Source organism: Rana temporaria, chromosome 3, assembly GCF_905171775.1.
Source record: "Rana temporaria chromosome 3, aRanTem1.1, whole genome shotgun sequence".
Taxonomy (NCBI): domain Eukaryota; kingdom Metazoa; phylum Chordata; class Amphibia; order Anura; family Ranidae; genus Rana; species Rana temporaria.
In genome coordinates, this window is record NC_053491.1 from 495,304,166 (window position 1) to 495,316,391 (window position 12,226).

Sequence of the window (12,226 nt, forward strand, 5' to 3'; positions counted from 1 at the left end):
AGTCAGGCAGGGATCTGTCATTTAGTGGCAGTAAAGTCAGGAAGGGATCTGTCATTTAGTGGCAGTAAAGTCAGGCAGGGATCTGTCATTTAGTGGCAGTAAAGTCAGGCAGGGATCTGTCATTTAGTGGCAGTAAAGTCAGGCAGGGATCTGTCATTTAGTGGCAGTAAAGTCAGGCAGGGATCTGTTATATAGTGGCAGTAAAGTCAGGCAGGGATCTGTTATATAGTGGCAATAAAGTCAGGCAGGGATCTGTTATATAGTGGCAGTAAAGTCAGGCAGGGATCTGTTATATAGTGGCAGTAAAGTCAGGCAGGGATCTGTCATTTAGTGACAGTAAAGTCAGGCAGGGATCTGTTATATAGTGACAGTAAAGTCAGGCAGGGATCTGTCATTTAGTGGCAGTAAAGTCAGGCAGGGATCTGTCATTTAGTGGCAGTAAAGTCAGGCAGGGATCTGTTATATAGTGGCAGTAAAGTCAGGCAGGGATCTGTCATTTAGTGGCAGTAAAGTCAGGCAGGGATCTGTCATTTAGTGGCAGTAAAGTCAGGCAGGGATCTGTTATATAGTGGCAGTAAAGTCAGGCAGGGATCTGTCATTTAGTGGCAGTAAAGTCAGGCAGGGATCTGTCATTTAGTGGCAGTAAAGTCAGGAAGGGATCTGTCATTTAGTGGCAGTAAAGTCAGGCAGGGATCTGTCATTTAGTGGCAGTAAAGTCAGGCAGGGATCTGTCATTTAGTGGCAGTAAAGTCAGGCAGGGATCTGTCATTTAGTGGCAGTAAAGTCAGGCAGGGATCTGTTATATAGTGGCAATAAAGTCAGGCAGGGATCTGTTATATAGTGGCAGTAAAGTCAGGCAGGGATCTGTTATATAGTGGCAGTAAAGTCAGGCAGGGATCTGTCATTTAGTGACAGTAAAGTCAGGCAGGGATCTGTTATATAGTGACAGTAAAGTCAGGCAGGGATCTGTCATTTAGTGGCAGTAAAGTCAGGCAGGGATCTGTCATTTAGTGGCAGTAAAGTCAGGCAGGGATCTGTTATATAGTGGCAGTAAAGTCAGGCAGGGATCTGTCATTTAGTGGCAGTAAAGTCAGGCAGGGATCTGTCATTTAGTGGCAGTAAAGTCAGGCAGGGATCTGTTATATAGTGGCAGTAAAGTCAGGCAGGGATCTGTCATTTAGTGGCAGTAAAGTCAGGCAGGGATCTGTTATATAGTGGCAGTAAAGTCAGGCAGGGATCTGTCATTTAGTGGCAGTAAAGTCAGGCAGGGATCTGTTATATAGTGGCAGTAAAGTCAGGCAGGGATCTGTTATATAGTGGCAGTAAAGTCAGGCAGGGATCTGTTATATAGTGGCAGTAAAGTCAGGCAGGGATCTGTTATATAGTGGCAGTAAAGTCAGGCAGGGATCTGTCATTTAGTGACAGTAAAGTCAGGCAGGGATCTGTCATTTAGTGGCAGTAAAGTCAGGCAGGGGTCTGTCATTTAGTGGCAGTAAAGCCAGGCAGGGGTCTGTCATTTAGTGGCAGTAAAGTCAGGCATGGATCTGTCATTTAGTGGCAGTAAAGTCAGGCAGGGATCTGTCATTTAGTGGCAGTAAAGTCAGGCAGGGATCTGTCATTTAGTGGCAGTAAAGTCAGGAAGGGATCTGTCATTTAGTGGCAGTAAAGCCAGGCAGGGGTCTGTCATTTAGTGGCAGTAAAGTCAGGCAGGGATCTGTCATTTAGTGGCAGTAAAGTCAGGCAGGGATCTGTCATTTAGTGGCAGTAAAGTCAGGCAGGGATCTGTCATTTAGTGGCAGTAAAGTCAGGAAGGGATCTGTCATTTAGTGGCAGTAAAGCCAGGCAGGGGTCTGTCATTTAGTGGCAGTAAAGTCAGGCATGGATCTGTCATTTAGTGGCAGTAAAGTCAGGCAGGGATCTGTCATTTAGTGGCAGTAAAGTCAGGCAGGGATCTGTCATTTAGTGGCAGTAAAGTCAGGAAGGGATCTGTCATTTAGTGGCAGTAAAGTCAGGCAGGGATCTGTCATTTAGTGGCAGTAAAGTCAGGCAGGGATCTGTCATTTAGTGGCAGTAAAGTCAGGCAGGGATCTGTCATTTAGTGGCAGTAAAGTCAGGCAGGGATCTGTTATATAGTGGCAGTAAAGTCAGGCAGGGATCTGTTATATAGTGGCAGTAAAGTCAGGCAGGGATCTGTTATATAGTGGCAGTAAAGTCAGGCAGGGATCTGTTATATAGTGGCAGTAAAGTCAGGCAGGGATCTGTCATTTAGTGATAGTAAAGTCAGGCAGGGATCTGTTATATAGTGACAGTAAAGTCAGGCAGGGATCTGTCATTTAGTGGCAGTAAAGTCAGGCAGGGATCTGTCATTTAGTGGCAGTAAAGTCAGGCAGGGATCTGTTATATAGTGGCAGTAAAGTCAGGCAGGGATCTGTTATATAGTGGCAGTAAAGTCAGGCAGGGATCTGTCATTTAGTGGCAGTAAAGTCAGGCAGGGATCTGTTATATAGTGGCAGTAAAGTCAGGCAGGGATCTGTCATTTAGTGGCAGTAAAGTCAGGCAGGGATCTGTTATATAGTGGCAGTAAAGTCAGGCAGGGATCTGTTATATAGTGGCAGTAAAGTCAGGCAGGGATCTGTCATTTAGTGACAGTAAAGTCAGGCAGGGATCTGTCATTTAGTGGCAGTAAAGTCAGGCAGGGGTCTGTCATTTAGTGGCAGTAAAGCCAGGCAGGGGTCTGTCATTTAGTGGCAGTAAAGTCAGGCAGGGATCTGTCATTTAGTGGCAGTAAAGTCAGGCAGGGATCTGTCATTTAGTGGCAGTAAAGTCAGGCAGGGATCTGTTATATAGTGGCAGTAAAGTCAGGCAGGGATCTGTCATTTAGTGACAGTAAAGTCAGGCAGGGATCTGTCATTTAGTGGCAGTAAAGCCAGGCAGGGGTCTGTCATTTAGTGGCAGTAAAGCCAGGCAGGGGTCTGTCATTTAGTGGCAGTAAAGTCAGGCATGGATCTGTCATTTAGTGGCAGTAAAGTCAGGCAGGGATCTGTCATTTAGTGGCAGTAAAGTCAGGCAGGGATCTGTCATTTAGTGGCAGTAAAGTCAGGCAGGGATCTGTCATTTAGTGGCAGTAAAGTCAGGCAGGGATCTGTCATTTAGTGGCAGTAAAGTCAGGCAGGGATCTGTCATTTAGTGGCAGTAAAGTCAGGCAGGGATCTGTCATTTAGTGGCAGTAAAGTCAGGCAGGGATCTGTTATATAGTGGCAGTAAAGTCAGGCAGGGATCTGTTATATAGTGGCAGTAAAGTCAGGCAGGGATCTGTTATATAGTGGCAGTAAAGTCAGGCAGGGATCTGTTATATAGTGGCAGTAAAGTCAGGCAGGGATCTGTCATTTAGTGACAGTAAAGTCAGGCAGGGATCTGTTATATAGTGACAGTAAAGTCAGGCAGGGATCTGTCATTTAGTGGCAGTAAAGTCAGGCAGGGATCTGTCATTTAGTGGCAGTAAAGTCAGGCAGGGATCTGTTATATAGTGGCAGTAAAGTCAGGCAGGGATCTGTCATTTAGTGGCAGTAAAGTCAGGCAGGGATCTGTTATATAGTGGCAGTAAAGTCAGGCAGGGATCTGTCATTTAGTGGCAGTAAAGTCAGGCAGGGATCTGTTATATAGTGGCAGTAAAGTCAGGCATGGATCTGTCATTTAGTGGCAGTAAAGTCAGGCAGGGATCTGTCATTTAGTGGCAGTAAAGTCAGGCAGGGATCTGTTATATAGTGGCAGTAAAGTCAGGCAGGGATCTGTCATTTAGTGGCAGTAAAGTCAGGCAGGGATCTGTTATATAGTGGCAGTAAAGTCAGGCAGGGATCTGTCATTTAGTGGCAGTAAAGTCAGGCAGGGATCTGTTATATAGTGGCAGTAAAGTCAGGCAGGGATCTGTCATTTAGTGGCAGTAAAGTCAGGCAGGGATCTGTCATTTAGTGGCAGTAAAGTCAGGCAGGGATCTGTTATATAGTGGCAGTAAAGTCAGGCAGGGATCTGTTATATAGTGGCAGTAAAGTCAGGCAGGGATCTGTCATTTAGTGGCAGTAAAGTCAGGCAGTGATCTGTCATTTAGTGGCAGTAAAGTCAAGCAAGGATCTGTCATTTAGTGGCAGTAAAGTCAGGCAGGGATCTGTCATTTAGTGGCAGTAAAGTCAGGCAGGGATCTGTCATTTAGTGGCAGTAAAGTCAGGCAGGGATCTGTTATATAGTGGCAGTAAAGTCAGGCAGGGATCTGTTATATAGTGGCAGTAAAGTCAGGCAGGGGTCTGTCATTTAGTGGCAGTAAAGTCAGGCAGGGATCTGTCATTTAGTGGCAGTAAAGTCAGGCAGGGATCTGTCATTTAGTGGCAGTAAAGTCAGGCAGGGATCTGTCATTTAGTGGCAGTAAAGTCAGGCAGGGATCTGTTATATAGTGGCAGTAAAGTCAGGCAGGGATCTGTCATTTAGTGGCAGTAAAGTCAGGCAGGGATCTGTCATTTAGTGGCAGTAAAGTCAGGCAGGGATCTGTCATTTAGTGGCAGTAAAGTCAGGCAGGGATCTGTCATTTAGTGGCAGTAAAGTCAGGCAGGGATCTGTTATATAGTGGCAGTAAAGTCAGGCAGGGATCTGTTATATAGTGGCAATAAAGTCAGGCAGGAATCTGTCATTTAGTGGCAGTAAAGTCAGGCAGGGATCTGTTATATAGTGGCAGTAAAGTCAGGCAGGGATCTGTTATATAGTGGCAGTAAAGTCAGGCAGGGATCTGTCATTTAGTGACAGTAAAGTCAGGCAGGGATCTGTTATATAGTGACAGTAAAGTCAGGCAGGGATCTGTCATTTAGTGGCAGTAAAGTCAGGCAGGGATCTGTCATTTAGTGGCAGTAAAGTCAGGCAGGGATCTGTTATATAGTGGCAGTAAAGTCAGGCAGGGATCTGTTATATAGTGGCAGTCAGGCAGGGATCTGTCATTTAGTGGCAGTAAAGTCAGGCAGGGATCTGTTATATAGTGGCAGTAAAGTCAGGCAGGGATCTGTCATTTAGTGGCAGTAAAGTCAGGCAGGGATCTGTTATATAGTGGCAGTAAAGTCAGGCAGGGATCTGTTATATAGTGGCAGTAAAGTCAGGCAGGGATCTGTCATTTAGTGGCAGTAAAGTCAGGCAGGGATCTGTTATATAGTGGCAGTAAAGTCAGGCAGGGATCTGTCATTTAGTGGCAGTAAAGTCAGGCAGGGATCTGTTATATAGTGGCAGTAAAGTCAGGCAGGGATCTGTTATATAGTGGCAGTAAAGTCAGGCAGGGATCTGTTATATAGTGGCAGTAAAGTCAGGCAGGGATCTGTTATATAGTGGCAGTAAAGTCAGGCAGGGATCTGTTATATAGTGGCAGTAAAGTCAGGCAGGGATCTGTTATATAGTGGCAGTAAAGTCAGGCAGGGATCTGTCATTTAGTGACAGTAAAGTCAGGCAGGGATCTGTCATTTAGTGGCAGTAAAGCCAGGCAGGGGTCTGTCATTTAGTGGCAGTAAAGTCAGGCATGGATCTGTCATTTAGTGGCAGTAAAGTCAGGCAGGGATCTGTCATTTAGTGGCAGTAAAGTCAGGCAGGGATCTGTCATTTAGTGGCAGTAAAGTCAGGAAGGGATCTGTCATTTAGTGGCAGTAAAGCCAGGCAGGGGTCTGTCATTTAGTGGCAGTAAAGTCAGGCAGGGATCTGTCATTTAGTGGCAGTAAAGTCAGGCAGGGATCTGTCATTTAGTGGCAGTAAAGTCAGGCAGGGATCTGTCATTTAGTGGCAGTAAAGTCAGGAAGGGATCTGTCATTTAGTGGCAGTAAAGCCAGGCAGGGGTCTGTCATTTAGTGGCAGTAAAGTCAGGCATGGATCTGTCATTTAGTGGCAGTAAAGTCAGGCAGGGATCTGTCATTTAGTGGCAGTAAAGTCAGGCAGGGATCTGTCATTTAGTGGCAGTAAAGTCAGGCAGGGATCTGTCATTTAGTGGCAGTAAAGTCAGGCAGGGATCTGTCATTTAGTGGCAGTAAAGTCAGGCAGGGATCTGTCATTTAGTGGCAGTAAAGTCAGGCAGGGATCTGTCATTTAGTGGCAGTAAAGTCAGGAAGGGATCTGTCATTTAGTGGCAGTAAAGTCAGGCAGGGATCTGTCATTTAGTGGCAGTAAAGTCAGGCAGGGATCTGTCATTTAGTGGCAGTAAAGTCAGGCAGGGATCTGTCATTTAGTGGCAGTAAAGTCAGGCAGGGATCTGTTATATAGTGGCAGTAAAGTCAGGCAGGGATCTGTTATATAGTGGCAGTAAAGTCAGGCAGGGATCTGTTATATAGTGGCAGTAAAGTCAGGCAGGGATCTGTTATATAGTGGCAGTAAAGTCAGGCAGGGATCTGTCATTTAGTGACAGTAAAGTCAGGCAGGGATCTGTTATATAGTGACAGTAAAGTCAGGCAGGGATCTGTCATTTAGTGGCAGTAAAGTCAGGCAGGGATCTGTCATTTAGTGGCAGTAAAGTCAGGCAGGGATCTGTTATATAGTGGCAGTAAAGTCAGGCAGGGATCTGTTATATAGTGGCAGTAAAGTCAGGCAGGGATCTGTCATTTAGTGGCAGTAAAGTCAGGCAGGGATCTGTTATATAGTGGCAGTAAAGTCAGGCAGGGATCTGTCATTTAGTGGCAGTAAAGTCAGGCAGGGATCTGTTATATAGTGGCAGTAAAGTCAGGCAGGGATCTGTTATATAGTGGCAGTAAAGTCAGGCAGGGATCTGTCATTTAGTGACAGTAAAGTCAGGCAGGGATCTGTCATTTAGTGGCAGTAAAGTCAGGCAGGGGTCTGTCATTTAGTGGCAGTAAAGCCAGGCAGGGGTCTGTCATTTAGTGGCAGTAAAGTCAGGCAGGGATCTGTCATTTAGTGGCAGTAAAGTCAGGCAGGGATCTGTCATTTAGTGGCAGTAAAGTCAGGCAGGGATCTGTTATATAGTGGCAGTAAAGTCAGGCAGGGATCTGTCATTTAGTGGCAGTAAAGCCAGGCAGGGGTCTGTCATTTAGTGGCAGTAAAGCCAGGCAGGGGTCTGTCATTTAGTGGCAGTAAAGTCAGGCATGGATCTGTCATTTAGTGGCAGTAAAGTCAGGCAGGGATCTGTCATTTAGTGGCAGTAAAGTCAGGCAGGGATCTGTCATTTAGTGGCAGTAAAGTCAGGAAGGGATCTGTCATTTAGTGGCAGTAAAGTCAGGCAGGGATCTGTCATTTAGTGGCAGTAAAGTCAGGCAGGGATCTGTCATTTAGTGGCAGTAAAGTCAGGCAGGGATCTGTCATTTAGTGGCAGTAAAGTCAGGCAGGGATCTGTTATATAGTGGCAGTAAAGTCAGGCAGGGATCTGTTATATAGTGGCAGTAAAGTCAGGCAGGGATCTGTTATATAGTGGCAGTAAAGTCAGGCAGGGATCTGTTATATAGTGGCAGTAAAGTCAGGCAGGGATCTGTCATTTAGTGACAGTAAAGTCAGGCAGGGATCTGTTATATAGTGACAGTAAAGTCAGGCAGGGATCTGTCATTTAGTGGCAGTAAAGTCAGGCAGGGATCTGTCATTTAGTGGCAGTAAAGTCAGGCAGGGATCTGTTATATAGTGGCAGTAAAGTCAGGCAGGGATCTGTCATTTAGTGGCAGTAAAGTCAGGCAGGGATCTGTTATATAGTGGCAGTAAAGTCAGGCAGGGATCTGTCATTTAGTGGCAGTAAAGTCAGGCAGGGATCTGTTATATAGTGGCAGTAAAGTCAGGCATGGATCTGTCATTTAGTGGCAGTAAAGTCAGGCAGGGATCTGTCATTTAGTGGCAGTAAAGTCAGGCAGGGATCTGTTATATAGTGGCAGTAAAGTCAGGCAGGGATCTGTCATTTAGTGGCAGTAAAGTCAGGCAGGGATCTGTTATATAGTGGCAGTAAAGTCAGGCAGGGATCTGTCATTTAGTGGCAGTAAAGTCAGGCAGTGATCTGTCATTTAGTGGCAGTAAAGTCAAGCAAGGATCTGTCATTTAGTGGCAGTAAAGTCAGGCAGGGATCTGTCATTTAGTGGCAGTAAAGTCAGGCAGGGATCTGTCATTTAGTGGCAGTAAAGTCAGGCAGGGATCTGTTATATAGTGGCAGTAAAGTCAGGCAGGGATCTGTCATTTAGTGGCAGTAAAGTCAGGCAGGGATCTGTTATATAGTGGCAGTAAAGTCAGGCAGGGATCTGTCATTTAGTGGCAGTAAAGTCAGGCAGGGATCTGTCATTTAGTGACAGTAAAGTCCTACTACAGAAGGTGTCACTTTGAGAGGAAGTAAGGGAAAATCTCGCCAACGGGGACACAGAGAACAATGCATATTCTATCTCTCTATCGATCATCCATTTTTCTTGCAGATCATGTCAGTAACCCTTAAGGACTACACGAGGCTTCATGATCACATGATACTCATTGACCACCCTACAGAAAACCCTCAGACCACCAAAGGTAGGAATACCGAGAATTACCCCCGACACACAGGAAGTAGAGTCCATACATAGAGAATAAGAAGAGATACCGAGAATTAGAAGAGGAACGATACTCCCCTGTGTCTGCTGTAGTACGGCGGGGTCAGTGGAGGAATCTTCCCGGATTTCCTGCAGATTATTATATGAAGAGTCATTTGTAGTAAACAGGAATTGTGGAGAATCCTCATTGTAATCGTCTCTTTCTCTTATTATCAGTGACATTCGGGGGGAAGAGATGGACCTCCCGCCCCTCCTCCGGCCTGATCTGCTCCCTGTGGGCTCTCTGCATCGCACTTCTCTTCCTCGTCATCGTCGTCCTCATTGTCACTGTCACAGGTGTGTTCACCTTTATTGCCTCTTACCACACTCATTGGATTATTATAATTATTATTACTGGTTTTATCCCTTTCATGACTGAGCCTATTTCTGACATTTGGTGTTTACAAGTTAAAATCCGTATTTATTTATTATTTTTTGCGAGAAAATTACTTAGAATCCCCAAACATTATTGGGGTAGGGAGTCGCAAAGGATTGGAGTGGTTCTGGACAGATTGGGGTAGGGAGTCTCAGAGGCTGGGAGAGGCTCTGGACAGATTGGAGTAGGGAGTCTCAGAGGCTGAGAGAGGCTCTGGGCAGATTGGGGTAGGGGGTCTCGGAGGCTGGGAGAGGCTCTGCACAGATTGGGGTAGGGAGTCTCAGAGGCTGGGAGAGGCTCTGGACAGATTGGGGTAGGGGGTCTCAGAGGCTGGGAGAGGCTCTGGACAGATTGCAGTAAGAAGTCCCAGAGCATGTGAAAGACTCTTGACAGATTGGGGTAGGGAGTCTCAGAGGCTGCAGAGGCTCTGGACAGATTGGAGTAGGGCGTCTCAGAGGCTTGGAGAGGCTCTGGACAGATTGGAGTAGGGAGTCTCAGAGGCTGGGAGAGGCTCTGGACAGAATGGAGTAGGGGGTTCCAGAAGATGGAAGAGGCTCTGGACAGATTGGGGTAGGGAGTCTCAGAGGCTGGGAGAGGCTCTGGTCAGATTGGAGTTGGAAATCTCAAAGGATGGAGGAGGCTCTAGACAGATTGAAGTAGGGAGTCTGAGAGGCTGGGAGAGGCTCTGGTCAGATTGGGGTAGGATGTGCCACAGGATGGGAGAGGCTCTGGACAGATTGCAGTAAGAAGTCCCAGAGGATGTGAAAGACTCTTGACAGATTGGGGTAGGGAGTCTCAGAGGCTGGGAGAGGCTCTGGACAGATTGGAGTAGGGGGTCTCAGAGGCTGGGAGAGACTCTGGAAAGATTGGGGTAGGGAGTCTCAGAGGCTGGGAGAGGCTCTGGACAGATTGGAGTAGGGGGTCACAGAGGCTGGGAGAGGCTCTGGGCAGATTGGGGTAGGGAGTCTCAGAGGCTGAGAGAGGCTCTAGACAGATTGGGGTAGGAAGTATCAGAGGCTGGGAGAGGCTCTGGACAGATTGGGGTAGGGAGTCTCAAAGGATGGTATAGGCTCTGGACAGTTGGGGTAGGGGGTCTCAGAGGCTGGGAGAGGCTCTAGACAGATTGGGGTAGGGAGTCTCAGAGGATGGAAGAGGCTCTGGACAGATTGGGGTAGGGAGTCTCAAAGGATGGAATAGGCTCTGGACAGATTAGGGTAGTGAGTCTCAGAGGCTCTGAAAATATTGGGGTACACTCTAGTAAAGCCAAAAATGTAAGCAGTCTGACCAGGACCTCCTAGTTAGGCTGCTTATGCTTTTGGCTTCACCAGAGTGAGTTGACTCGTGAATTGATTGCTTTTGTCTTTCCGTAGTACATAGTGATTGGGTTGTGCTGTGTGTGGCCCGCTTTAGACGATGACTTAGGAAGTTGATGTGAGGAGGCGGAGCCTCATTGATTTTTGGTCTCCTGTAGGTCAGACGGAGCAGAACATCGAGGGGAGACTCAGCAATCTGAGTTTGGGGATGGACTCCAGGGTGGAACGCTTGTCCCAGGACGGTAAGAGGGCCCTCTGGTGGCTGTGGGGGGAAGTTGGGTGTCGGGAGTCCTGCAGGATCAGCCGCTGAATGTTCTTCCCTCTCCCCAGATCACAGGACGTTGGAGAAACTCACTGCCATTGAAACCTCCATGGGGGACCTTAAAGGTGAGATGAGGGCGGGGCTGCAGGGAAAAATGAAAGCGTGACAGAGAGATGAGCTCATCACCGTGCTGCTTCTCCTTTCACTGTCCAGTCACAAGCTTAAAGCATGCTCATAAGAGGAGAAAGCAGAATAACAGAGAGATGAGCTCACCACCGTGCTGCTTCTTCATTCACTGTCCAGTCACAGGCTTAAGCATGCTCAAAAGAGGATGAGTGACAGAGAGATGAGCTCATCGCTGTGCTGCTTCTTCATTCACTGTCAAGTCACAGGCTTAAAGCATGCTCAAAAGAGGAGACAGCAGAATCACAGAGAGATGAGCTCACCACTGTGCTGCTTCTTCATTCACTGTCCAGTCACAGGTTTAAAGCATGCTCAAAAGAGTTCTCCAGAGAGATGAGCTCACCACTGTGCTGCTTCTACATTTACTATCCAGTCACAGGCTTAAGCATGCTCAAAAGAGGATGAGTGACAGAGAGATGAGCTCACCACCGTGCTGCTTCTTCATTCACTGTCCAGCCACAGGCTTAAAGCATGCTCAAAATAGGAGAAAGCAAAGTGACAGAGATAAGCTCATCACCGTGCTGCTTCTTCTTTCACTGTCCAGTCACAAGCTTAAAGCATGCTCAAAAGAGGAGACAGCAGAATCACAGAGAGATGAGCTCACCACCGTGCTGCTTCTTCATTCACTGTCCAGTCACAGGCTTAAGCATGCTCAAAAGAAGAAACAGCAGAATCACAGAGAGATGAGCTCACCACTGTGCTGCTTCTTCATTCACTGTCCAGTCACAGGCTTAAAGCATGCTCAAAAGAAGAAACAGCAGAATCACAGAGAGATGAGCTCACCACCGTGCTGCTTCTCCTTTCACTGTCCAGTCACAAGCTTAAAGCATGCTCATAAGAGGAGACAGCAGAATCACAGAGAGATGAGCTCACCACTGTGCTGCTTCTTCATTCACTGTCCAGTCACAGGTTTAAAGCATGCTCAAAAGAGTTCTCCAGAGAGATGAGCTCACCACTGTGCTGCTTCTTCATTTACTGTCCAGTCACAGGCTTCAATCATGCTCAAAATTGGAGAAAGCAGAGTGACAGAGAGATGAGCTCATCACTGTGCTGCTTCTTCCTTCACTGTCCAGTCACAGGCTTAAGCATGTTTAAAAGAGGATGAGTGACAGAGAGATGAGCTCATCACTGTGCTGCTTCTTCATTCACTGTCCAGTCACAAGCTTAAGCATGCTCAAAAGAGGAGAAAGCAGAGTGACAGAGAGATGAGCTCATCACTGTGCTGCTTTTTCATTCACTGTCCAGTCACAGGCTTAAGCATGCTCAAAAGAGGATGAGTGACAGAGAGATGAGCTCACCACCATGCTGCTTCTTCATTCACTGTCCAGTCACAGGTTTAAAGCATGCTCAAAAGAGTTCTCCAGAGAGATGAGCTCACCACCGTGCTGCTTCTTCATTTACTGTCCAGTCACAGGCTTGAAACTTGCTCAAAAGAGGATGAGTGACAGAGAGATGAGCTCATCGCCGTGCTGCTTCTTCCTTCACTGTCCAGCTTAAGCATGCTCAAAAGAGGATGAGTGACAGAGAGATGAGCTCA

General features: G+C 47.0%; 1 protein-coding gene across 2 annotated transcripts in view; it reads left to right on the forward strand.

The window, feature by feature from the left end:
* Positions 1-12,226, forward strand: part of LOC120933854 (C-type lectin domain family 4 member F-like) — an 83,948-nt gene that overhangs the window by 16,221 nt on the left and 55,501 nt on the right. For both annotated transcript variants that reach the window (XM_040347269.1, XM_040347270.1), the window contains exons 2-5: positions 8,406-8,496; positions 8,733-8,852; positions 10,403-10,486; positions 10,575-10,631. In XM_040347269.1, coding sequence (XP_040203203.1) covers positions 8,409-8,496; positions 8,733-8,852; positions 10,403-10,486; positions 10,575-10,631 — 349 coding nt within the window. In that variant the 5' untranslated portion in view covers positions 8,406-8,408. The remainder of the gene's footprint in view (positions 1-8,405; positions 8,497-8,732; positions 8,853-10,402; positions 10,487-10,574; positions 10,632-12,226) is intronic.